This window comes from Ascaphus truei, chromosome 22 (genome assembly GCF_040206685.1).
Source record: "Ascaphus truei isolate aAscTru1 chromosome 22, aAscTru1.hap1, whole genome shotgun sequence".
Classification (NCBI taxonomy): Eukaryota; Metazoa; Chordata; class Amphibia; order Anura; family Ascaphidae; genus Ascaphus; species Ascaphus truei.
In genome coordinates this window covers 10046362-10071413 of record NC_134504.1, presented here as the reverse complement: position 1 = coordinate 10071413, position 25052 = coordinate 10046362, and the positions used below count along the sequence as shown (strand labels likewise).

The window sequence follows — 25052 nt, the reverse complement described above, 5'->3', positions numbered from 1 at the left end:
GCTTTACAGTAGCATAGAATCTGCAGAGTAGAATTAGAAAATAAGAATTTATACATGACATTTGTATTGCAGACTTTTTTATGCGTTAAGTTAAAGAGATGGGGTCTTAAGGGGTGACTGTCTAGCGAGATATGTGCTGTTCATTGTTTAAGGCTAGAATCCCTTCCAAAAATTATGTTTTTTCCAGGCAGCAAACAGCATTGTGTCCATTGTGTTTGGCCTCCGGAAATTAGCCTGGGCTCATGTCGACCGCAGAATGACCGTCCTCGATTGGCAGCAAGTGCTGTGGCACAGATTCATGCAGGGAGCCCATCAGCCTCATATATACCTGGAAGATGTAAGTGCAATATTTGGCTTTTCCCCATTGCCGCTGCTTTTACCTGCATCTTTCTATTGTAAGAATACTACGTGCGCGAGACAAAGCAATCCCCAGAAAAAAGGGAAACTTAAATATATATCTATATCTCAATGTTCTAAAGTTATACATTTATTGTACGTAGAAAACTATAGTCCTTTTTAAAGGGGCAATCCAAGCAATATCCTATTTTTTTTATTATATATAAATCTGTTTTGTAGCATTAAGTAATGCATACTGTTATTTTTATTCAACTCCATGTTTGAGTTTTAATATACTGAGCATCCTATGATTTCTATAGCATGTTTTAGCACCTCCCCAGCAGTGCAAGATATTTGCAACACTTTCCTGTTTGTGATAATTTGTTGCCAGTATTTCCAGCAGTTTCAGCTGCAAACTGTAATAGATAATGTTACCGTAGTCATATAAGAATACATTGTAGCTGCTGAGTTACACTGACTGAAGGATCGACTGGCAGCTTGGGTAATTAATTTTCAATAACGGTAATCAAAGGCTGCGTATATTAAAACGAAAAATGTTTTTTTTTTAAGTGCTTCTTGGATTGCCTCCTTAAAATAAAACCGTAACTACAATTCTCTGCACTGTATTTCTTGAGGGTATGCACTGCTGAGTATGGTCTAGTTTAGGGGTGCGCAAACTGGGGGACACGGCAGTTGGAGGTCCCTCGCTCTCACCCCATGCATTTACATTAAATGCCGGGGGACCGCGCAAGGTCTCTGTAACGTCTCCTACCTTGATACAGACGGCTTGGCGATGCGTCGCCATAGTAACGTGGCATCAAGACGCCGCGGCGTCATTTGATGACGGAGCCGAGCAGGCAGGGGGGGGCGCAGAGAGAAATCTTTGCACACCTCTTGTCTAGAACAGTAACAAAATATCTGCAATTTGCTTTTACTTCTAACAATGAGTGAAGAATGATTCCTAACCAGCGGTGGTGGGGAGATGTTGGGGAGGGGAGTAGAAGCGGTGACAGTAAGAGTCAGTAGATCTATTCTTGTCTGTAACAAGAGCAGTGAAATCATTCTAGGTTAGACATGGTGTTCTGCTGTTCCGCCATGTGTAATTCCCTCTAGGGCAGAGGTGTTTAACCTTCTGTTGGTTAAGGAATCCCTAAAATGTGTGATGCTGCAGAACCCCAATCCTCTCTAATAGCGCGTCTGAGATCAGATGCATTGTAAGGAACCCCAACCCTCTCTAATAGCGCGTCTGTGATCAGATGCAGTGTAAGGAACCCCAATCCTCTCTAATAGCGCGTCTGAGATCAGATGCATTGTAAGGAACCCCAACCTGCTCTAATAGCGCGTCTGTGATCAGATGCATTGTAAGGATCCCCAACCCTCTCTAATAGCGCGTCTGAGATCAGATGCATTGTAAGGAACCCCAACCCTCTCTAATAGCGCGTCTGAGATCAGATGCATTGTAAGGAACCCCAACACTCTCTAATAGCGCGTCTGAGATCAGATGCATTGTACATTCTTCTGTATTTGGTACAATTTTCAAATGACCTTAAAGTGGCATGGAACCCTGGTTGAAAAACACGGATCTATTTTATTAAAGTATGTTTTGTTTGTTTATGGGAATGTCTTTACATAACCATTCAGGGAAGTATCTTGGAGACAGCCACTCCCAGTTCCGATTGAAATTAGTGCCAGTTATACAAAACATGCAGCTCTTCCTATAGAAACTGTTTGCAATTAGACTAACCAAGGGGTGCGCAAACTAGGGGTTGAGATTTTTTTGGGGTGGGGGTGCCTTGGTTAGAGGCCCCACACTCTTCAGCGCGAGGCCTCTAACTCACTTACCTGAATTGAGCCGGCTTTGGGCCACAAGGCGTCATTTGATGCCGGATTAAAAGGTAGGTGGGGCGCAGTGCAGGTAGTGTGGCGCAGTGCAGGTAGTGTTGCGCGCCGCTGGACTAACCTACACGCTGAAAAAATGAATAGTAAAGAATCAGAAAATGAAATCGTCGCCATGGGCAGGATTCCATTACCTCCCTTTTCTTTAGGAACATTCGTGTGAAAGTGACACAGCTTAATTAAAACTTTTTTCTTCTTAATAGATATCTTCAGCGGTTTCCAATATTCCCAAAGCAGATTTTTACGTCCTGGAAAAACCTGGAATCTCCATCCAGCACACCAATTTGTTTCCAGTGATATTACACCTGCGTACTGTGGAAGCCATGCTGTATACGCTATTGGATGCACAATATGCAGCGGGCGGTCACCATCAGGTGCTGTCTATGGTTAGAAACGCAGTAGGAAGCCACTTTGACCTGATAGTGGGGACGTCTCGAACGAGCGGGCTGGAACACGTACAGAAACTGATTTTGGAATCCGTCACCGAAAGGCAACCTCGCATTCATTTCCCACAGGACATGGTTGTGCATTACAGAAACCTGCTCCAGTCCAAAGGACCCAACAGAAATGAGGAGATGGCCGATGCTTTGTTGCAGGCTATTGCTTTCTATGAACTGGTGGTGTTTTAGCATCTGTTCTGGTTGTCATACACTTCACGCTTAATGTGTGCTATGTAATGTCAACAGGACACAAACCACAATTTTCATACTGGAAGGTTGAGTCTTAAGGTGTTAGTCCGTGCTTTCATGTGCAATTAGTGTTCTTACAGGGACTAGTCGGTATCACTTTCAAGTTGAAACCACTGATGGAATCACTAAGGGTTGCCACTAACCAGCCTGTATATGGTAAACAGTCACGTGGAAGTTTGACCATTGTTGTGTTTAGCAGGAAGTTATCCTGATTAACACCTGAAGCGCAGCAACTGGGTACTACGAAAGCTATAGCAAAAGCCCCTATAATACATGAGCCACCACTAATAGGGTTATTAAAACACTATGAACTTACATGTCTTAAGCCTTTAATTTCAGGCTACATCCTAAAATGGAGCAGTTGTTCGAACCCAGGTGCCCTTTGTAGCATTCAATGAAAACGTTTGCCACATGAACTATATCAGTGTGAGGCTAGGGATCTGGTGAGCATGTGAAGTCATTTCTTAAATGAATTACAAATGTTTTCAGGTGCTTACACACACACACGCAACCAGCCTTTTCTAGAACTAGTTTATTTGAAGTGGGTGCCATTGAGATGGAAGCAGTTTCGTGCTGGTCCATTACTTTAAAAGATGCAGTTAACTTAGGTCTTATTATTTACCATTTTAGACATGAGGCATTAAATACCTTTACATAACCAGCATCTCCTGTATTCTGGGTGCTCTGACTTTTCAATTTCAGTTCTAGGCAACTGTTAAGAAGGGTGTTACACATGAATGCCATCATTTGATATAGCAAAGGGACATTGTGCTACTCAATCTTTAATGCAGTAAAGATATGGGACAGATTGTGTTGTTCCCAACAGTGTCAAGTTGTGTTAATTTCAAAATATGTGAATGGAAATGCAGTTTGTGTTATGAAATGGAGAAATACCAAAACACAAGTAACATTTCATGCAGTTTATAGTAATTAAGAGGAGCTCTTTATTTAAAACCTCCTTTAATTATACCACAGTAATAGTTAACAAAATTACATAAAAATGCAGTCGTATGATACATTAATTCTGTGGCTGTAAAAAATATACAATATTTCTGTATAGAAATCAAAATGAAGTAGAAGTGATAATATTCTTTACAAAGCTGTACAGTTCTATACATCTAGTGCATTTCATGTGATATGTTACAGTTAAAGTTTCAACACGCTCATAAAACAATTACTATGCCGTCAAAAAGAAGGATACACAGGCTCACATACAAACGGTGTACAAAATGGAGGGGTAAAAAAAACCAGTATAAACAGTTGCCAGTTGTTTCAATATCAAAGGCACAATATTGTAGGTTTAAAATATTTTAGTTGTCACAAACCAATAACGCAAAATTAAACAGATGTCTAATTGAGGGGGAGGGGAGAGGGGGGGGAAAGGACCCAAAAAAAAAAAAAAAAAAAAAGCTGCTTTATTTTTGTAAACAGTCATTTAGATTTGTAGGCAGAATATTTGTATAAAAATGAGTGCATGTGAATGAACAGTGTTCTAGATATCTTACTGAAAAGAAGCACCACATTAATGCATTAAGCTAAATAAATTTTATGAAGTTCTCCCCCTACATATGATGGACCACAAAATAATTAAATGTTATCACTATAATTAGTGTTGCACTTGCTGAGATGTAAGAACTTGAGTTTATGACAAACTGGAAAACCCTTTGACATTCATGATTAAGGAACAGACTTACAAAATATCCTTAAACTAGTTTACCTTTGCCCAGTGTCTATATTCACTTCTACAAAGATAGCCAGTTACTGGGTTTTTGAAAAACATGCACACTTTTCTACTACAAAATGTTCTTTATAATAAACGAAGGGGTTATACATTAAATTAAACTGAGGTGCAGCTAGTACACTAAAGGGTTAACATTCAGTATAATCCAAAGGGGGTGTTATCAGGCCAAAACTTCAATTGAGGCCGATGGGAGTCTTCAGTTAATAAATGTGGTTAGCTTCAGGGCATATTATGCCCTAAAACTATTATTCATTGTGACAGAGGACTCTACAGTGCAATTGGCAACTTATTTGCACAAAGCCAAATCCACATCCTATAAAGGGGAAAAAAAACACATTGGGTGCATCATCAAAATTGCAATGTGTGCCATTTCATTTAAACCCAATCTAAACAGCACTATTTTCTAACAAACATCTGCCACAGAACCAGGGGTGTAGCTATAGCCCGGGCAAAACCCAGGGGCCCGCTCCCTCCCTGAAGAGACAGGCGGGTGGAGATGGTATGCAGCGTTAAAGGTTAAGCCGGTAGAGGAAGCATCACTTGAGGCAGGAGAGGAGCACACTCCAGCATTCTGACAAGGAATTCTCTTCCGGTGTCTGCTGCTAGAGCGCTCTCCTCACCTCATGCTGTCCTGCTCTGCCTCAAGTGCTGATTCTTCTACCGGCTTATCCTATAACGCCGGGAGGCCTGCCGTATACCAGCTCCTTGGACCTGGGGCGGGAGAGTCATGACTTTTTGCCCCGGGGGCCCACGCATGTCTAGCTACGCCACTGCACAGAACTAGAAAAATGGAGATTAAAATTCTTTCCTACTGGAAGTCGTAAACATTCAAGGACTTGTGTGGTATCAGCTCTTCGCAAGGAAGAGACCAAATGGAGTAATATCTTCCAAGCCTTAAATCTGAAACCAGATGAATGGAACAAATATTTGCAGTCCCTTAAAAGCCAAAGAGCAATATTAAAGCATGTGGACTCTTCTCTGAGGAGTTTAGAATTAGAGCATAGCTCGTTGTATATAATATGCTTCTGCATGTTCTGTTTTGGGTAGGGAAACCACGTATGCCGCCATTTTGGATTTCAATTTACAAATATACAGGACAAAGACACTATAGAGAGAACAGTGTCCGGTAGTGTGAAGTCTCGAACACCATGTGAATAATATTTGTATGCCACTTTAAGGAAAATCAGCTGCCAGACTGTTAATGGTCGCTTTGGGTAATTCCAGATGAATCCCATCGAAATAATGAAGATATCTGTGGGGAAAAAGTGAAAGAAAAATGTGATTTGCTGTAAGGCGTCATTTGCAAAGTCAGATCTAGTTTAACTGAAATATTTCCCGCTGATGCTGCGTTACAATTAAATGTGTATTAGGACTGCACCTCTGCAAACTGCATTTCTGTGCAGGCATCGACGCTGTTCCCTGCATTAGGTTTGCTGGCCCCTCTGAAAGCAAAGGGGGGGCGGGGGGTTACCCAATCTAGTTTAATGCTCTTAATTAGCACGGGCGTTTACCTTCTTTTTGTCTTCCCTTGCTCTTTCAGCTTCTCCAGCTTACAAATACTGCGAAGGGCAGGCAGATAGTCTGTCACGTTCGCTTGTCGGGTACCCAAATATACAAAGGCTTTGTTAGAGAACACCGTTTTCATGACCGATAGCCTCTTCTCTGTGATACTGCAATGAAAAGAATGTAGGCATTTAATTGTAATGAGTAACCCAGAATAATTCCTAAATATAGCCTAAGAGGAAACTACATATTTATCTTCACAACCCAGGTCGTGTGTTAAAAGATGGATCTCAATGACTGTGTTTGTCACTTCCCCCAAACCTCCCATCTCTATAAATCCATCTGTATCATGTTTTGAAGACTTTAGCTACTTCTGTAAAGAGATTTCCCAAAGCTACCCTTGACCGACACCATTTTTTGACATTGCAGATATAAACCCCGGCATTACCATTTAACCGATAGGTTTGTGAAAAGCAGACATTGGGAAATGTACATATCCCTGAAATATGGACAATCAGCTCCGAGCATTCACAACAGCGTTTTCTCCCACGTTCATAGCTGCTGTAGTTTAACACAAGGTCTTTTTTCTGTTTGGTCTAAAGTAGAACTCGGGAGGTATTCTGCATGAAGATAAATTTGCTGCTCCCTGGTTAAATATGACAAAGTATAGGTAGAATGCTTACCTTGTACAAGTAGAGGACTGGCCAAATGACACATCGTCCCGGTGTTTAGGGACATGTAGTGTAAGTTCCTCCGTTGGGTCTTTTCCAGCTACTTTGCATAACTCCAATGAAGTGTCCATGGCTTTTGCAATGTTAGAAGAACACTTCTGGAAAGCGAGCGCTTCCATCACGGCCTTAACTTCAGCACAGCTCTGCATGCTCCACCAATCCCTGGTTTCTACCCGCAGCCCGTCACAAAGGCCATTTTTTAGCCGGCTTCCGGTCCAGTGATGGTCTGCATTTTTGCCAAACTCCGCTTGGTCCCGGTTTCCTGCATAAGTGCAGCAATCTAAATAAGACATGCTGTCCGCAAACTCGGCCATTGAGCCTAGGCACCGGAAAACTAGCTTAGAAGACTTCTGCTCTGCCGGGGTGAGTTTCCGTCTTTCGAAAGCCGGTGGTGAAATCTGGTTTATTTCTTGGTCGGCCACTTCTGGGTCACTTTTAAGCTCATGCTGATTTTGGCCAGGGCTAGCACTTGCCAAAGTGAGGAATCCGTCCGCAGAGGTAGAGTCACAGTCAAATAAATCGCTGTCATTCAGAAGCACATTCAGCTTTCTACTGCGCTTAGTCTGTACTGACACTTTTAATGGACCATCAACAGACCCCTCCTTTCCGAGGTCCAATGGGATGGTAGCAGCATTTTCAGTTGAACAGGGATTCTTTGGTTCTTGAATACGTACTGGTAATGGCAGCAGAAGTTCTAGGTTGCTGGATATTAAATGTATATTCTTCATTTGAAACTCTGTAAGCAGCTGCAGTATCTTGTGCCATTCTTCTGGTTGAGTGATTTTACACTGGAAATACAAATCAGTGTGAGCTCTGGACACATTGCATGCAGAGACACTAGTAAGCGTTGCATAAAACCCATAGCAAATGTTCCACAGAGTTTTAATGGGAAAATATATAAGTGGAAAGGCAAGGACCACAGGCATCGTTGTAAAATAGTGACTAAAAGATCAAATATGTAAAGTTCCCCTTTATTCCCCGTTTAAAATCATTGGTTTTACATTTCACAGTTCCGGTTCTATAGCAAAACCTTCTCGAAAGCTATACCAAAATCTACTATTTGTAAGTTATACGCATGAGGCAGTTTGAGAATTACCTTTACAAATGAAATCAAATCCTCAGCATGTGAAATTATGTTTTTAAGACCCAGGAGACTTTCAGCACAGCCAGTGTTGCATTGTGGGAGCTCCTTTACATCCAGCTCTTTCACATCACCCTTGTTGGGGTTGGATAAATACTTGGTTCCATCGGCACGGGTTGTTCCATTTTCAGGATTGCCTGTGGCAGAAAAGGTACCCACAGTCCATCATGTAAGCGTGATTCATGTATAAATACAGGTGGGAGTACGAGTGTAAGAAAGTTTGCAGTTACATTACATTGAAAGTTTGCTATGTACAGCAGAGAGCATTATTAATAAACAGCATAACTTGTGTGTATGAGAGGGGGGGGGGGGGGGAACTTGCTCACGGTTGCACCCGCTTAGTCTGGTGACTGAAAAATAGTTGCCATGAATAAAAAGTCATTGGCTATAGAGATTCCACATTCAAATCCATTAAAGCAGCAATCCCCGAGGAGCATGCGCAGTGTGAACCACGATGGCAGCCTAAACCACAAGCTCCGCACTCTCTGGTATTAAAAGCAGCAATCTTGCCTTCAAACTACCCACAAACAACCGGGTAGTAGCATGCCTCCAAAAATGGACCAAAAATCTCAAAGCGAGCTAGACCTCTTCAAAAAGCATGCAGCCGACAGCTATTCTCTTCCATCCAACCCTCAATCGTACTCAGAATCAGAAGCTCAACCTAACACTAAGAAAAGGACAGAAGTGATCTATACAGAAACTTCAAACTCCTGCCCGATAATGGGGTGTGGGAGACGAAGAGATATCTCCATATCCCGTCACTAGACAAGTGTCAAAGGGCTCCAAGAACAAAACCCCAGCCATGCGATTAGCCGTGAGATGTGGTGGCAAGGTTCCATTACTTACAGATCAAAGAAACCATCAGCACCATAGCTATAGGCACGGGAGAGATAGCCTTTGACAATAAATATCCCCCTTCAAGTCTTCGCAGATCTCATCGACCACGTTAACCGCAGTTGAAATTAAGAGAGATGGCAGTGAGTTTGCAATCTGCCAACATTAAATACCATTGGGCCTACCCGTTCAGACTAACGGTTATCTGAGGGGAATGTTTTCTCCCTAACACACCCAGACGAGGGCCCGGCCTTGCTGAGATTGGGCCTGGCCCCCCCCCCCCCCCACTTCTATCAGTCCGTCCATCCCTTATTCACACAGACCAGGTGGGGTTCATCCCGGGGAGACAAGCTGCGGACATGAGGCGTATCCATAGGCCTGACAGCCCTTGCTCAAAAGAACAGACACCCCCTCAATATTGCTCAGCCGACGCAGAAATGGCTTTCGACCATACAGATTGGGTCTATATGCATGAAACCCTGAAAGCATTTGGATTCAATGGCACATTTCTCAAAGCAATGTTATTTTCGAACAACGACCCCAAAGCCAAGGTGACTTGCCGGGCCATTCCGTCAATCCAGACAGAGTGGCACTCGTCAGGGATGCCCTCTTTCCCCCCTTATATATGTCCTTTGTATGCTGCCGCTGGGGGGACCATATTTAGGGCAATGTAAATATCTCAGGTCTTCCAGCTGGAGACCAAGATAAACTGGCACTTTTTGCTGATGGCATTCATACAAATCTTTAGACCTCCCTTTCCAATTTATTTAATGATCTTGCTCACTTGAATAAACTCAGGCTTCAAAATTAATAATATTTAGTCCGAAGCTCTCAATATCAACCTTAAAAAAAACTAAGCTAATTGAACTGAATTTTGATTTTAAATGGCAATAAGATACATGGGAGTATACATAAAGGACTGCACCTTCCTATATAAAAGCCAATTACCCTTGAATACTGAAGTCTGTCTCAGCTGACCTCCAAACTTGGACTAAATTTAATCTCTCGTGGAAAGGTAGAATCCAATCTGTTAAAATGAATTGGCTTCCCTTCTTACTTTACTTTTTCCTCCCCATCCCTTTTATAAATTCAGATCATCTCAGAGAGACAGACAAGCTACTCTGGCTCCCGCCGAGGGTTAGACTACCTAACCAAAAACTGCTCCGGACTATTTTTCACTCCAAGTTGTTTGACAAACGAGAATTTAAATACAAAGTTATGGTTAGAAATTCCCTATGGACAGCCTATTTGAGAACCCAGATTTTCCTACGGGCCTAAACAAGCAGGCATTCACAAACTGGAATAAAGCCAATATTTTCAGATTAAGAGACATAAGCTCGGACAACAAGATCACACAATTTCACCAATTGGTAAGAGAAGGGTATTCCATCCAGGGGTGTTTAGTTTCCTCCAAAATCAGAGCATTTCATACAAAGACCAACACCACAAGCTCTGAATCGGAGTTAGAAAATATTTGCCTAGAGACAGAGGCCTAACCTAACTTCAAGGCTGTTTGGTTGCTTTTCCCTCCCGGATTCAATGGCAAGGGCAACCTCAAATTTATTGGGCTATGGGAGAAAGACTTAGGAGAGGAATTGGAAACCGATGATTGGGATGACATCTTTAATGCTATGGCCCAGTGGCTCCATATGCACAACAGTTAAAGGAACACACAAAGTTATGATGTGATGGTATAAAACCTTGCTAGCCATATCCAAATACATGCATACTCCGGTTTAAGGACACTCACTTTAAGTACACTCGCGAGTAAGTACATATCGCCCAATAGGCAAACAGTAGCTCACGCATGCGCCTGTCAGCACGTCCTGAACAGCAATACCGGCTCCCTACCTGTACCGAAGTTGTGCGCAAGCGGGGAGACTATTGAGCCTGTTACACATGCGTTATTTACATCAGTTATGCACGTATGTGACGATTGCAGTACAGTACATGCATCGATAAGTGGGGAAAAGGGAGTGCTTCACTTTAAGTACATTTTCGCTTTACATACATGCTCCGGTCCCATTGCGTACGTTAATGCGGGGTATGCCTGTACGTTCCGGGATACTGCCCCCTTTGTCCTTCCTCCACATGTGGTGGACGTGCCCTCGAATTTCGGGCGCCTTGTACGAAACTGGCTTCAACTAATTCTAAATATGGATATTTCACTACTAGACCCATGGATCCTCCTAAATAAGCCCATGCACAGTCTATCGCGAGTGGCAAATAAACTGGTAGAGCACCCAGGCACTAGATGCAAGATTGTTGGGAGTTGGAAACAAGATAAAATACCAATCCTGCTGAGCATTTGGACTAAGCTTCGGTTTCTCTGCCAAATGAAGAAATGGACCAGTTTTCTAAACTACACTTGTAAAAACTTCCAAAGTGTTTGGCAGCCCTGGCTCTCCCAAGCAGGTAACCCTCAGCTGAACCCATGTGAAAATTCCAATAAAAACGTAAATCTAACAAATATATAAATAAAAACGCAATCGCACTAACTTTCTATATTTAATTTTACAGTATGGGTATCTATTTTTAGCCCCCACCCCCCCCCCCCATATCTGTTCCCGAAAGACTTTGCTTTGAATTTACCAGGTTTCAATCTCCCTCCAAAGGAAACAAAATGGCTCCCAAATCTCAGGTCAATAGGAAGTTGCAGCTTCCTATTGGTCGGTCATTTAAAGCCTCTATAAATCCCCTGAAGACCGTAAGTATCTCAGGAACAGAGAGGTGCCAAAACCAGTTGAAATTAAAAGGGGGTTTAATTAAGCAATCCCCAAGAGGACGTTTTCCCACCATGCAGTGAGACACACATCTTATTCTCTTACCACATATTGACAGCGGCTTTTCTTTCATGCTTCCTCCACCGCTTCTAACCCAGAATTGCAAATGAAGAACACTTTGCCTTATGTCACAGTTATTTGTGGTCAAAAACGTGGCAAAATCTTTTATGTCAGTTCTTAGATTGTTGGCCAAACAGAGCACTTGAAGATAGCTTGCAACATTTACCTGAAATAAGCACAAGGGAATTAGCAAAGGCTCACAGTTTAATTACAATACTTACACACATCTTTAGTACTTTAACATTTGGCATACAGTACTTACAATAGAAGGGGTCTTGAAATTAATTTTTTCAAAGGTACCATCAAACATCAAACCAAATGTTGGATCTAGAGAAGGAAAGAGGGCACGTAACATTTAACCGAATATGCAAGGTAAGGTTCATGCGAGCGACACCGGATCGGGTCAGGCCTCACTGCACAATTCAGCATCACGCCAACAGGCAGTGAGCTTGGCAAATAACGTTTCAATAAAGCCTGGGTGCTCTGCTGAACCGGAGGATAGTCCAGCTACAAGAAAATTGTACTTCGCAATTACATACTTAAAAAAAAAAATATTAGTACACATTAAAAATGTCCCTATCCACGGAACGGTTTTGCACTTACATCCAAGGAGGAGGAATAATCAGCTTGGACTATAAGGGGCAAAGCCGTGTAGTTTGTTTACTTTCTTTGTGGGGGAGGAAACGGCAAACTATAGCATCATGGTTTAATCTGCTGCTATTTAACTACGTTATAGTAACTTTTTAGATCCACAACTACACACATTGGCTTTCACTGGTCGAGCCTTTTGAACAGAAGCAATAAAGCAGATTTGTTGAATGAACCAATGTACAAACATTGCGAGGGGTTTTCATGCATATCAATTCAGCTGCATGGAACCGATACATTTGTCACTTACCACTTGTAGTAAGAATTACAGGTCTCTTTGTAGTGGTCATGAAAGTCTTGATTGCGCTTAAAAATCCAAAATCGTCATCAAATATGACATCAACCTATAAATCAAACGAGAGACTTCAAAAAAACGACTGCCTGGTTTTAATATAAACGTCTACTGCTTACAAACCAATTCTGCATTTTCCCACTAAATATATTCCAACTTTAAGTTTCCCTCATATTGGGCAATTGTCTACATTTCACACAAACATCCAGATTAAAATGTTATGATTTATCTTTGTGTCAGTGCCCACTAATGTATCACAACTTGCAACAAAGTAACATTCTGTAGAACCACTAGAACATTTGCAGACAGGTTTTTGTTTTTTTAAACCATATACCAGTTTACACAGTGGCAGACAGACATATACAAACTTAGCTGGCCATTAGATTCCATGAAATAAAACTTACCTCTTCAAAAAGAATAAGTGATGTTGCTGTTTTTCTGTGCGATTCATCTGTTCTCTGTCCTTTTTCCACTGCTGGGGTTTTATTTCTAATAACTGTACTTTCTGTCTCCTTCACATCTGCTACAATTTGGGTGGTAGCTGCACAAACAAAAATATGTAATTATCACTGCAAGAAATGAATACAAACACACTTTAAACTATATTCGTTTGTATATACTACTGTAGTAGATCCGGTTATAGAAAATACTAAAACATTTGCCTCTTAACAGCTTGTTTGATAGTAGGAGGGACGCCGGCCTGCTCAGTTTTCTATACTAAATGCATTTTTGTTTTAATGCATTACATGGCGAGAAAAATAAGAATCTGCCAATGTAGTCAACTGAATCCAACAGGCTTATACTTTATAGCCGTACATTCAACAGCGGCCTAGTATATACTTAATGAAAGATTCACATGTTAATGTCCTTGATTGACAGGAGTGTTAATACTTGGCATTGTATTCGTTGCAACTGAATGTTGGAAATTACACCGTCGAGAGAAAAATTATTTGCGTCTCATACCAATCATTCCTTTCACAAACGGGACTGGGGGGGGAAAAGCAGCATCAGCTTTCCAGTAACAAACAAGCGTTCTATTGGTTGTACAATTCAGCTCTGAACTTATACCTTTTGTAACTTCTTGAAGTTTAGCTTTGTCGTCACTTTTATGCTTCGCAGGTACTTTGAAAAAGTTCGCCAAGGATTTGGGAGCCAGACCTTTCCGAAGCCCTGATCCTCTGGGCGAGACTGGAGGTTTTCTTGGTGAAGAAACAACTTTCCTGGGAGAGTTTAATTTCCCTTCAAATAATAAAAGGAGTCCGTAAATTAAACAGCCGAACGCCTCTAAAATACCGGCTCATTGTAATACCTACACACAATTAAAAACGCATCTATACTTACTTGGAGATTTCGTCCCGCTGTAACTGCTAAAGAAACAAGGTTTGTGTGCGTTAACTCCCTGCTGATCCACTTGGTGAGATTGTGTAGCTTCTTTCAGCTGAGCTAGAATCTGCCTCCCACTGCGCTGGCAAGATGCATTCACTTCAAATACCTAAGAGATGTACATTATGAAACAACCCTTACAACATGAAATCAGATAGACACACACAGACACAGACACACACACAGACACACACACAGACAAACCTTGAAACCAAGCTCTTGGGCACAAGCATAAACAGCTGCAGTCTTGCCCACTCCTGGAGGGCCTGTGATGAGAACGGTATTGCACAGGAATTCCTCCTCACTATCAGAGCTCTCATCATGGAAGTCACTGTGGTCCCAGGTGTCTACGCATGAAATAAAACACATTGACATGCAGTCAGTAGAAGAGCCAGTAAAATTGTGCAAGACAACAACTTCATACAATCACTACCATTAAATATGTATTCAGTTAATATGCCTGTAAGAAAAAAGATCCACAAACTGTCCCTAATGACTGCCTGTACATACCAGCATAATCATTACATGTCCACACATTTACATTCAGGCATTAGTGTGCATCACACTATGCAATATGAAAATACCTTGTTTGTCTTTTTCTGTCTTTTGCATCTGATTTCTTGTTTCTTCCTTTTCAGCTCTGATTTTCCACTCTTTCAGCCAACTATTGAAGAATGAAGACACATTGGTATGAAATTGGACAGCCCCAAACTGCTGCAGTGATCGGCTACACAAATAATGCAGTGTTTACCTGTGTAACCGTTTTATTGCATTGGAATTTCCTATCAGTTCACTGGAATTCTGAGGGTGATACTTTTCTGTCCACAGGACATCTTCACCAACCAAATCTAATGCAGAGGATATAATCACAATTTAATTATGTGATCTCACAGGACGGTTCTCATTTCCAACAGTACTCAGTTCTAATATTACCATCAAAGGGAAATTAATGTATAATTACTTTAAAAGCTGGACTTATGGGGGGCTTTATTTAAAAACAGAACTAAACAGCTGCAACTGACCAACATTACAGATCCGGTTTGTTACAAATGATGTTTGAACAGAAAGACCCTGTTTCTGCAGACTTCATATATCTAACTAACTGGTAAGAAATAATTAGTCAAACAGAACAAAATCTTCAAGCATAAATTTCAAGCTAATTTAGCTTTACAAAACGACTGAAATTGGTATAAAACTTCATCAATACTACAGGTTATAAAACAAAAAGACCAGTACATATCTTTACTGCCACAGCGGCCCAGATTACCGTGTTGAGACACCAGTAAAAAAAAAAAAGTTAACTAGTGCGGGGGGGGGGGGGGGGGGGCGGAGGGGGGTTCGGGAGGGAGGGCTCAACTCAAGCCCTCCCAACATGTCAGGTTTTCGGGATATCCCTGCTTCAGCACAAGTGGCTTAATCAGTGGCTCAGTCGAAGAAAGCCTGATTGAGCCACCTGTGAGAAGCAGGGATTGATTGAGCCACGTGTTCTGAAACAGGGACATCCTGAGAGCCTGATCTGTTTGGGGAGAGGGGGACTTTAGCACCCCGAACTAGTGCATAAGAAAAAAAAACCAAAGCCTTCCCTCGTCTTGCTTGAATACCAACTGAAACAAGGAGGTCATTGCAATTACCAGAGACAGTAGCAACTGGTGAAGCAGTTTTCTGGTCTTCATCGATTACTACAACATCGGGGTCTGGAGGTGGTTCGCTTTCTGCACACTTCTGATTTTTTCGTGCTGCTCTAGAAAGCTGCCCCCTGGTGGAAGCTTGTGGCCTTGTCCCATGAGCACGGTCACCCTCATAGTCTCTAGGTGGTGGCTTCGAACCGCATGGCTCTTTTTGGGATCCGGCTTTGCTGGCAGGTTTTCTTTTTTTAGACGTCACATCAGGAGAAGCTTTTCGCTTCCTTTTCGTTTTATTTTCAGTCTCTGCAATGTCACAGACGGCCACTTGCGTAATATTTTCTTCATTGCCATCTGTGATTTTGTTTGATTTTTCTAAAGACGGCGCACCTGTCAAAGAATGAAACCATGTCATTGGCACAAAGCAGTCTATTTAATAGGAAATTGGTAAATTGACCATAAGTACACCAAGTTTACACGTCATGGCCAAGTACTGATCAAACGCCTTGAGTAAACGTCCTATAACGAAAACAATTATCAGCATGAGACTTTTGCATAATTATAGTTACTGCGTTTATAATGCACAGGGAAAGGAAGAGTCAATATGCATTCTAATTAAATGATCAAAAGGGTTTTTATTGCAAACCCATCCGGATTTTAAATAATTCCCCTGCTGATTAAGGATCCACATTGGTGACCCGAAACATTCTCCTTTCTATAACCCAACAAGGATCCCCTCGATGCAAGAATGTAAATTTTGTCCTCAATTATCTTTTGTGAAATGGTTTGCAATAAGAGAACCCTTTTGAGCATTTAATTAGAATGCACATGGACTCGCAATCAGTCCGATTGCACCTACCTTTTCTTTTTTTGTTAACCTTTTCTTTGTGTGGAGTACAATATACATGGTTTATAAAAGCATAAGGAACATAACAAACCTTGTGTGTGTGTTTCTGGAAGTCCATGTTGATCACATTGTTTTTTAAGGAACTGCTTGAAAAATCTTCTTACGGGAAACTGAGGATTACTGGATCGAATTTCTTCTAAGAGATAGTTTTGAACTGCTGCCGAAAACACAGGTCTTCTTCCATTCATCTGAAATATAGAATATTTACGTTAGTAAAACCGTTTTTGTGCTTGAATCAGAACGCTGTAAACAAGATTAGATTACTGCAACTTTAAAGTAGCAATCCCACCTCCTTTTGCATATTGATTTCTTTCATAATTTAAACCAAGGGTAAGATCCTCAGGTCCTGATGTGCTTTATTTATGCGTCTGTTCCCAACCAGGGAAATAAAAATGGCTGCAAAAGCACGTGGTCTTGTGAACCTATAGGAAGTCGCAAAGGCATCGGAGGGATGACATTGCGTCTTCCTATTGGATGACTGCGGGTACCATCTGTGATAGCTTTGCTAGTCGAGCGAAGGCATACCATCAACTCCTCTATTGCCTGCACAAGAAGCGGCAGCATATGATTTAAGGAACTTAAGTCAGACTTAAGTCTCTAATGTTTTTCACATTTTAAATTGTTCTGATAACCGCTTTGTCGTCATCATGCTGCTCCTCTACAACACCCATTTATCTTAAAATTGAAATATACTAACCGAACATGCATCAAGTTGCAAGGTAGGTTGTGTCCCTGCACAGGTAAACTCGCCAAGAGAAAGGGCGAGCTTTGTGACATCAGCCACGGTAATGTTCACATGGCGAAGTTTAGTTAAAAGTGGACAAGATGGCATTGACAGATTCCACATAAGGCAACCTGTAGGAGCAGAATGTAAATAGTTATTTTTACATATGTACTTGGTATATTGTAAAACAGCAATCCCCCCCAGCCAAAAGCTACAAAAATATAATCAGGTCTACAATGCCCAAATGTGACATTTTAAACAGGCTATTTACACTAAACAAAAGAAGGGTTTGACCATTTATTATGGCACACACGCTTAGCAGAGTTTATACGAAGAAAGGACAATACATTGTGCATAGCACTACAGAAATGTTTACATTGGTAGCTCACAATGCATTACTTTAGACAAATTAAAGTAGCACTCTGCATGTGTGGCTACCTGCTCTGCATCAAGAGACTCAATCGGACAGTGCCAGAGATCAGATTAAAGACTAAAAACCCAGAATTTGGAGAGCTCTCAGAAAATTATTTTGACATTACTGGAACAAAATGCTCACCGTCTCTCTGTTGTACATGGACCACATTCTGGAAGGAAGAGCTGGTTATAGAATATGCTTCCATAAGTGCGGTTGTTTTTGCAATGTGTCTCTTTAACGTATCAGGTAAACCACTCATAAGAAATTCACGCTTTGCTTTAAACTCTTCATCATCTTGGGAATTTTCGGACACCTCTGGGCTAAAACAAGAATAAAAAAAAAAAAATATATACAGATGTGACTTTGTTGGCTTTTATGTATTTCCATTTGTTGAATTAGCCTTCAAACTAGATTTACTAAATCATGTTATATTTAAAAACAATGAGTATACTCAAATTCTCACAACTTCAATACTGAGCAAAGTACAGCTACGATGAGGAGATATAAAAAAAAAAAAGTTCAGATCCAATACAGCTCGTGACTATTTTTAAAATTAGGTTAGACAAGCGTGTTGATCATTTATACACACTTCACAAAACCTCTTTAAATGGAAATAGATTTTTATTGTTGACGTTTCTTACTTTAGTTGATTAGTTCAGCATAAAACAGGAATGATCAGTTAATATCAATGTAGGATGTAAGAAATAGGGAATTAAATATTTGCCATTGTAAACAGATACTACAGTATTATACACAGCTGCTAAACTATCCATACTTAAACATACAATGGGTACCATAACGCATAAATGATTATTTTGCTCACCTACTGTCATCAGTGATTGTGATTGGAGCATTTTTCCTTCTCTTTCCAGAACCTTTGATTTGTTCTATTAGAGATAATAAATCTATTAGCCGTCACTGTATCATGCTGTTGAGTTATTGTAAAGACTAGGTAACTCGAGCAAACCATTTATTGTATAGCATATACATAATACACACACACAATGGGTCCAAATACTGTAATATAAAACCGTATATAGTTTACACCCATTAATAATACACCATGGTTAACAATACAATCCACAGAGTATTTTGTTCTGCATTTCATAGGGAAATTAACTGTTACATTTAAACATTAACACTATCCTTCAACATATTGCAAAATAACCAAGATGACCAAAAAACAAGGGCATACAAAAAAAGAAAAAAAAAAAGGTTCTTACCAGAGGGGGTATTAGAAAGCTTTATCATTTGAATGTTCTTTCCCAATACATCATTTAAGCTCCGTAGATTGGTTTTCTTTCGCATTTTATGAGCATCTTTGGGAGTTTTATTGGTATTGTCTATTACAATAATGGAATCCTGCAAAGAAAACAAGATTGGTTAAAAAAATAAAAAACACTCCATAATGATTTTGGGATGATGTGACATCAGTTCTTAATGAAATTGTCAGTCGCGACCTGCATAGGGGACATGGGTTAATACTCATGCTTGTAAGCGCTTCCACTTTTCACCTCCGCAGGAGGTCCCTCAAATGGACAATCTCTCCTCTACCGGACAAGGGTTAATACTCAACTCGCAAGCTGCCCCACTTCACCTTCACAAAGGTCCCTCAAATGAGTTAGCATTTCCCCAAAATCCGTCCCAATATACCACGTCACAAACAGCACACAAGTGAGCACGTTCATGTTGGATACAAGGTGAGGGGGGCGCAAGCAAATTTTTACCAAAAACTTACTACACAAAGATCCATCTGACCAAAGAATACGCGATCTTCAACTACATAGAGAACAAACGGAGGGGACGGGGAGGTGACAAAGACAAAGGCTTCCAATAGATTTAGACAGATTATGGCAATGGCTGCCAAGAAAACAATCCTCCAGCAATGGATAAGAATAAAAAGCGGAGAGGAAACTTATAACAATACAAATGTACCATAACTTACTTACCTCTGAGGCATGTTTCCTTTCAGATAGAGTGCGCCACCTACATGAACGCCTCCTCGGGGCTTCAGTCTTGGCAATGCTTTGCTGTATAGCCTTCGCTTTCTCAAGAAGCTTCTTTGCCTTAATTATTTTCTTGGCGCTACCAGTAAGCTAGAGAAACAATGTTACATATGTTCATGAAATACAGATTATATAGAACTGCTTAACAACTAGTGTCCTATTGACTTGTTATTGAGAAAGTGATTTGCAAAAGATAGTTTGCAAAAAATAAAACACAGTACTCAAAGGCTCCCCCCTCCCCCCCTTCTTTGCTCACTATATTTTGAACACAAACCTAACTAATGCACAATATGGACACTTGATGGATTAGCAAATAGGCCAAAGACTAATCTTTTTATTCAAATGTTTGGTTCAGATCTCACCTCCCCACTCCAAGACAAAGCGCTGTTCCATAGCGTGAAACGCGTTGAGGGGGAGGCTGAGGTGTAGCGTGGGATCTCTGCGTGTGTGATGTCGGAAGAAAAACAGTTCTTCTACACATACCGGAATCTGCCTGAATTTTTGCCGTCTGCAGTAGCGCGGATTCTCTCTCCACTCCAAAGACTAATCTTTGTGATAACATGTATTTACTGTACAGAAGAATTTATTATGGTGTGTAAGGTGCTATAAAAACCAAGCGTGGATAAACAAACTTTGCCTGTTACCTTTATACTTCTAGGAATAAATTCATCTATTTCAGAGCTGCAAGGTTTCCCACGGCGTCTGGCACTTAGCCGCGTAAACCTCATTCTAACAACGAAACAAAGACAAATTAATTACATTTAACAAATGATGTTAGGATAAGATCTTAGTACTTAATATTCTTTGTAATTCTGATGTATTGTTTCACTTCAGTGTATTAAACTACTAGTTCTCTAACCCTTCCTGTGATTCTTGGCAATAGTCCTTTCAGCTGTACAAAAAGTGTGCACATGTACGTTTGAGAATTTATTGGTTATTCACAAAATCTGGTGCTTCAGGGACGCCATGGATGAAGGGGAGGGAGGGAAGAGAGAGAGAAGAGAGAGAAGAGAGAGAGAAGAGAGAAGAGGAGAGAGAGAAGAGAGAGAGAAGAGAGAGAAGAGAGAGAAGAGAGAAGAGGAGAGAGAGAAGAGAGAAGAGAAGAGAGAAGAGAGAGAGAAGAGAGAGAGAAGAGAGAGAGAAGAGAGAGAGAAGAGAGAGAGAAGAGAGAGAGAAGAGAGAGAAGAGAAAGTAGGACATGCATTAAAAGTAATAAAAGGTGAAATATAATAGCTCAACGATTCGGCTCCAATTTTGGAGTGCGTGTGCGTGTTATAAAAACCAGAAAAAGTAACGCATGTATGGCATTGGCAAAATACATTTAAATCAGGTTTAGCATTAAAAAAGTGAAAATCTTCAATTAAAAGCATTTGCATCCCTGCCATCGATACAGTTTGAAACATCCATTCCCTATAAAATCAACTCTAGACAAGATAGATCTGACCCAATGCCATTAGAAACAAGGAAGAGAACGAGAGGAGGTTGACACCACGTGAAAAGGCGGCCGAGAAACACAGTCCAGTTTTTCAATGGCTCTTGACAAATGCACTTTGGCAGCTCTTGCAAGCATGTATCACTGCGGCACAGTGACTGACAGATCACTCAGTACTACAAACCCCCAGGCACCAGAGAGGACATTTCAGGCGCCCAAGACATTTCCACCCCAGTTTAAATGCATTTAAAATGATGTTACAATAAGCCTTTGGCCCCTTTATCCCTAAACGGACCCTTTGGAGAACTAGTTGAGCTCTGCACTGCACACTGTTATTATAGGACTGTACATGCAAATATTTTTCAGGCATATTGGAAATACTTATAAAAATGCTATACCTAATTGGACTCTCCGTTTCAGAAGCTATAGTTATTACTTCAGACTTGTAATGGTCATCTTTTCGGCAAGTTTTCACTTTTGGTGTTGAGATTAGTATTGGACCTTCAGGAGCCTCAGGAACTCCTTTCACTGGCGATAGTTCAGATTTCTGGTGCCTTGAACTCCTCCTTAAACTGGAACTACTCTCACCAACTGGCGATTCTGTCACCGCAACTAAGTTGGCGTTTGCCTTTTTAGTTTTTTTCGCTTTCCCCCCATTATTTGACACCAATCCTGCAGTGTTTGATTCTGTATTTTTGTTGACTTTCTTCAACCTTTTAGGTTTTACCAGTTTACCTTCCTTGTTATTTACCCGACCGGCTTCATTGTTTGTTATTTCCAGCGACGCCCTTTCACCTTCAACATTAGTCTTACAGTGGCCATCATCTCCAGCCCCTTCTTTGGTCGATTTTTCATTTGAATCCTTCTGTTTCCCAAGACTTTTCCGCTCTCCGCTTTTCGCCGCCTCCACCGGTTGTTTGAAAGCTTTCATGAACTGCTGTCTTTCCTCCACAGTGCACTTTTGTTTAACGGGTTCAATATTTTCAACGTCAAGCACGGCTAATTCCAACTCCTCTTCCGATATGACCACATTTGACTTTCTCTTCTGAATCACTTGATCAGTTTTTTCACGCTCAGAGGTAGGTGGACGAATCGCCTTTTCCACTTCGCAATCTTTTTTCTTCATAAAGATTGCTGCAATCTTCTGTGCCTTATTCTGTTGTAAACGAGAAGTGTGCAGTGGAGGAGACAAATGAACTTGCGCATGAACGGTCACCGTCTTCAGTGACGGCTTCTGGGCAGTTTCACTGTTCTCCAGCCCCGTAGAATTGGCATTGCCACCATGTTCGTCACTTGTAATTGAACAGTCTTGTGTGAGGTCTGTGTAATCAGATGTTGGGTCTGGGTCCTTTGCGGTCTGACTTCTTAAAAAATCCTCAAATGACACAGTTACTACATCGTCATTTTCATCTACATTAACTTCGAGGCTTGAATCACTAATTGTACTCTTTCTTTCCAACGTAGTACTAGACATGATTGAAAGTTTCTCTGCAAGGGCTTCATTTTCCTGTTTTTCCAATGTGACATTTGGTTGCACCTGTTCATCTCTATCATGCTTCCTTTTTCTTGACTTTGAGCAATCGTTTTTATCTTTATACGAACGGGCTTTCCTTCGCACATTTTTGCACATGGTAGCATTGGGTGTGGATGTTTCTGATTCGTTTTCATCTAGATCCTCTGCCTTGCTGCATATTTCCGCAAGTAAAGCGGCAGTGTCACTGCCCATAAAGCCAGTGTTCCCACAAACACTCTCAGTGTCAGGAAGTTCAATTTCGTCATCTCCACTAGCAATGTCAGATTTACTTTCTGGCTTTAGATCGCTCAGTCGCCTACTTAAGTTAATCCTTTTTGCCCGCTTTGAACGTTTGCCGGTTGCTCTTGAAGAGCCTGTCACTGGAGTTACAGGGCTTTGGTTGCTGCTAATCGTTTCTGTCCGATGACGATGAGAACTTTCTTTATTAGCGCACGGAGTACGTTCCTTCTCACATGTAGGAGTCCTTTTAAAATAGTCAGCAATGTTGTTAGATCTGGGAGGCGAAAACACCTTCACAGTAGGCGAGCAATAATTAGCTATTGTTTTGATAGGAGGGTCTTCCTCTTTCCGTGGTTTCTTGCAAGGCTACAAAACAACAAGCAAGAGTAATGAGCAAATTACAAAAACACATCCATTGTCATGTGCAGCAAAGAGAAACAAAATGGAAATAACAGGAATAAAATCATAAGAACAGTCAGTAACTAAATCATTTAAAATATATATTTTGTGTAACACAGGATTGAAACCGGGGATTCCTGGGAGCTGAACTGCACTATTATCAGCCCCGGTGACCCCTGGTTCCAGATATACTTAGCAATGAATGTAATGATGTTTAAGTGGCGTCCACGAGAAACAAAATGGACGTTCAAATCTCACGTGGCCAATAGGAAGCTGCAACATCATCTGATTTTCACTATCCAACGCTACTTCCAGAACGGATTCTGTTGGATAACCGAGGACTGCCTGTATATCTATATATAAACAGCTGTCTGAGTGGGTTTACTGGCTTTGCATGTGATCCCAAGCTGTGTTTAAAACAGCGAGCATATGGCTTAAGTGTTCCATGTTATAATGGATTTAAAGCAAAAGGTAGCACTGTGTGCTCATTTGCATGTCATTTCCCAGAATCCCTGGATTCAGTGGAAGCACTGTATGCTAGGTCAGGGGTGCGCAAAGTTTGGGAGCTGCACCCCCCTCCCCCCCTCCCTCCCTTCTCTATGACCCGGCATCAAATGACACTGCAGATCACGTGACGTCACATGACCCCGCAGCATCATTTGATGCCATGGCAACGCAGCCAGAAGGCTACAGAAGCCCGGTAAATTGAGGTTGTAGAGGACTCGCGGACACCCAGCATTTAACTTAAATGCCTCGGGGAAGAGCGTGGGGCCGCTGCAACCGCCGCACCCCCCCCAAGAAAATCCCGCGCGCCCCCCTCCTGTTCGCACACCCCTGTGCTAGGTGATAATGGTTAAAAGCAGGGTTGCGGGTTGCAGACCTGTCTAAGGCCACGTCTACAGTGCCTGCGACGTCACCCGAAAACAAATGCATTGTCGTCGATGTAAGCGCGACGGCGACAAAGCGACGCAATTTTTGGTAGCCGTAAATAATTGATTTTTATGGGGCTGTCGCCTCATGTGACAGCCCCTGAACCAATCAGCAGCCTGATCTCCCGCGACGCCGCCGCACAGCGAAATACAACTTTCGCTTGCAGCGACGGGTGACGTCACGCGTCGCGACGCCGGCACTATAAGCGCGGCCTAAGACATGTGAATGTGCTCACAAGTGATCTTTCTATTAGATAGATATAGACAGACACACAAAGTGTAATATATATATATATATATATTTGTAAAGCTGCATTCACCTGCGTAGCGCTTCACAGCAGTAATACACAGAAATAATGAGAATAATGAGACCTACGCGCTTTAAACATTAGATAAGGGAATCACTGTCCCGAAGAGCTTACAATCTATTGTATCTATTCCCAAACAGCCGTAATAAAGAGGTCTCTCCACTTACCTGGACATTGTAGCCCTCCAAAGACGTAGACATAGCGAGTATACCGACCATCGCCCCCACGGAGTAGCGAGGGGGCCCGAGCGGTATATGGGGGGTGAGAGGTTACCTCAGAGGGAGCTGCCCATTGCTGCGGCGGGAAAGCGGTCAAGGGGGGGGGGTGGGGAAGGGGTAACCACGCCCCGAGGTGGGACCCTAAGCCGTTTAACGGCGATAACCCTGAGGCCCAGAGGACACGGACCGGTCCGCCGCTCTTTCCCTCCCCCGGTTACCTCACGGGTTACGGAATGAAATTTCCCGCCTTCCCCCGGCTGGAGGGGAGCGGAACTCGCGCGAGAGGCGCGTCACGTGACAAG

The 25052-nt window shown here is 41.7% G+C and overlaps 2 protein-coding genes across 2 annotated transcripts in view; one reads left to right on the top strand and one right to left on the bottom strand.

The window, feature by feature from the left end:
- TEFM (transcription elongation factor, mitochondrial) overlaps nt 1–4295 on the top strand; it is an 8492-nt gene extending 4197 nt beyond the window's left edge. Inside the window, exons 3-4 of the mRNA XM_075579912.1 lie at nt 188–337; nt 2436–4295. Of these exons, the coding sequence (XP_075436027.1) occupies nt 188–337; nt 2436–2861 (576 nt within the window). The 3' untranslated portion in view covers nt 2862–4295. The remainder of the gene's footprint in view (nt 1–187; nt 338–2435) is intronic.
- Nucleotides 3614–25052, bottom strand: ATAD5 (ATPase family AAA domain containing 5). Its single transcript, XM_075579911.1, has 23 exons — nt 24700–25052; nt 21542–23262; nt 20356–20440; nt 19655–19801; nt 18929–19067; nt 18529–18592; nt 17847–18025; nt 17264–17421; nt 16598–16754; nt 15669–16049; nt 14789–14885; nt 14622–14701; nt 14242–14384; nt 13996–14146; nt 13723–13893; nt 13059–13195; nt 12613–12706; nt 11977–12041; nt 11700–11880; nt 7993–8174; nt 6849–7684; nt 6174–6332; nt 3614–5914 (listed from the first exon to the last, which is right to left on the bottom strand). Exons 1-23 carry the CDS (start codon nt 24748–24750, stop codon nt 5836–5838), a joined length of 5457 nt encoding a protein of 1818 aa, XP_075436026.1. The 5' UTR covers nt 24751–25052; the 3' UTR covers nt 3614–5835.

What these genes read in the sequence shown, in the direction of transcription:
- ATAD5 (XM_075579911.1), bottom strand. Translation starts at nt 24,750, where the DNA reads ATGGTCGGTATACTCGCTATGTCTACGTCTTTGGAGGGCTACAATGTC. An exon ending in GCTTTCTAATACCCCCTCTG is followed by an intron (nt 18,593 to 18,928) that starts GTAAGAACCTTT and finishes TATCTCTAATAG; the next exon opens with AACAAATCAAAGGTTCTGGA. An exon ending in CAAGGGAAGACAAAAAGAAG is followed by an intron (nt 5,915 to 6,173) that starts GTAAACGCCCGT and finishes TTTTCCCCACAG; the next exon opens with ATATCTTCATTATTTCGATG.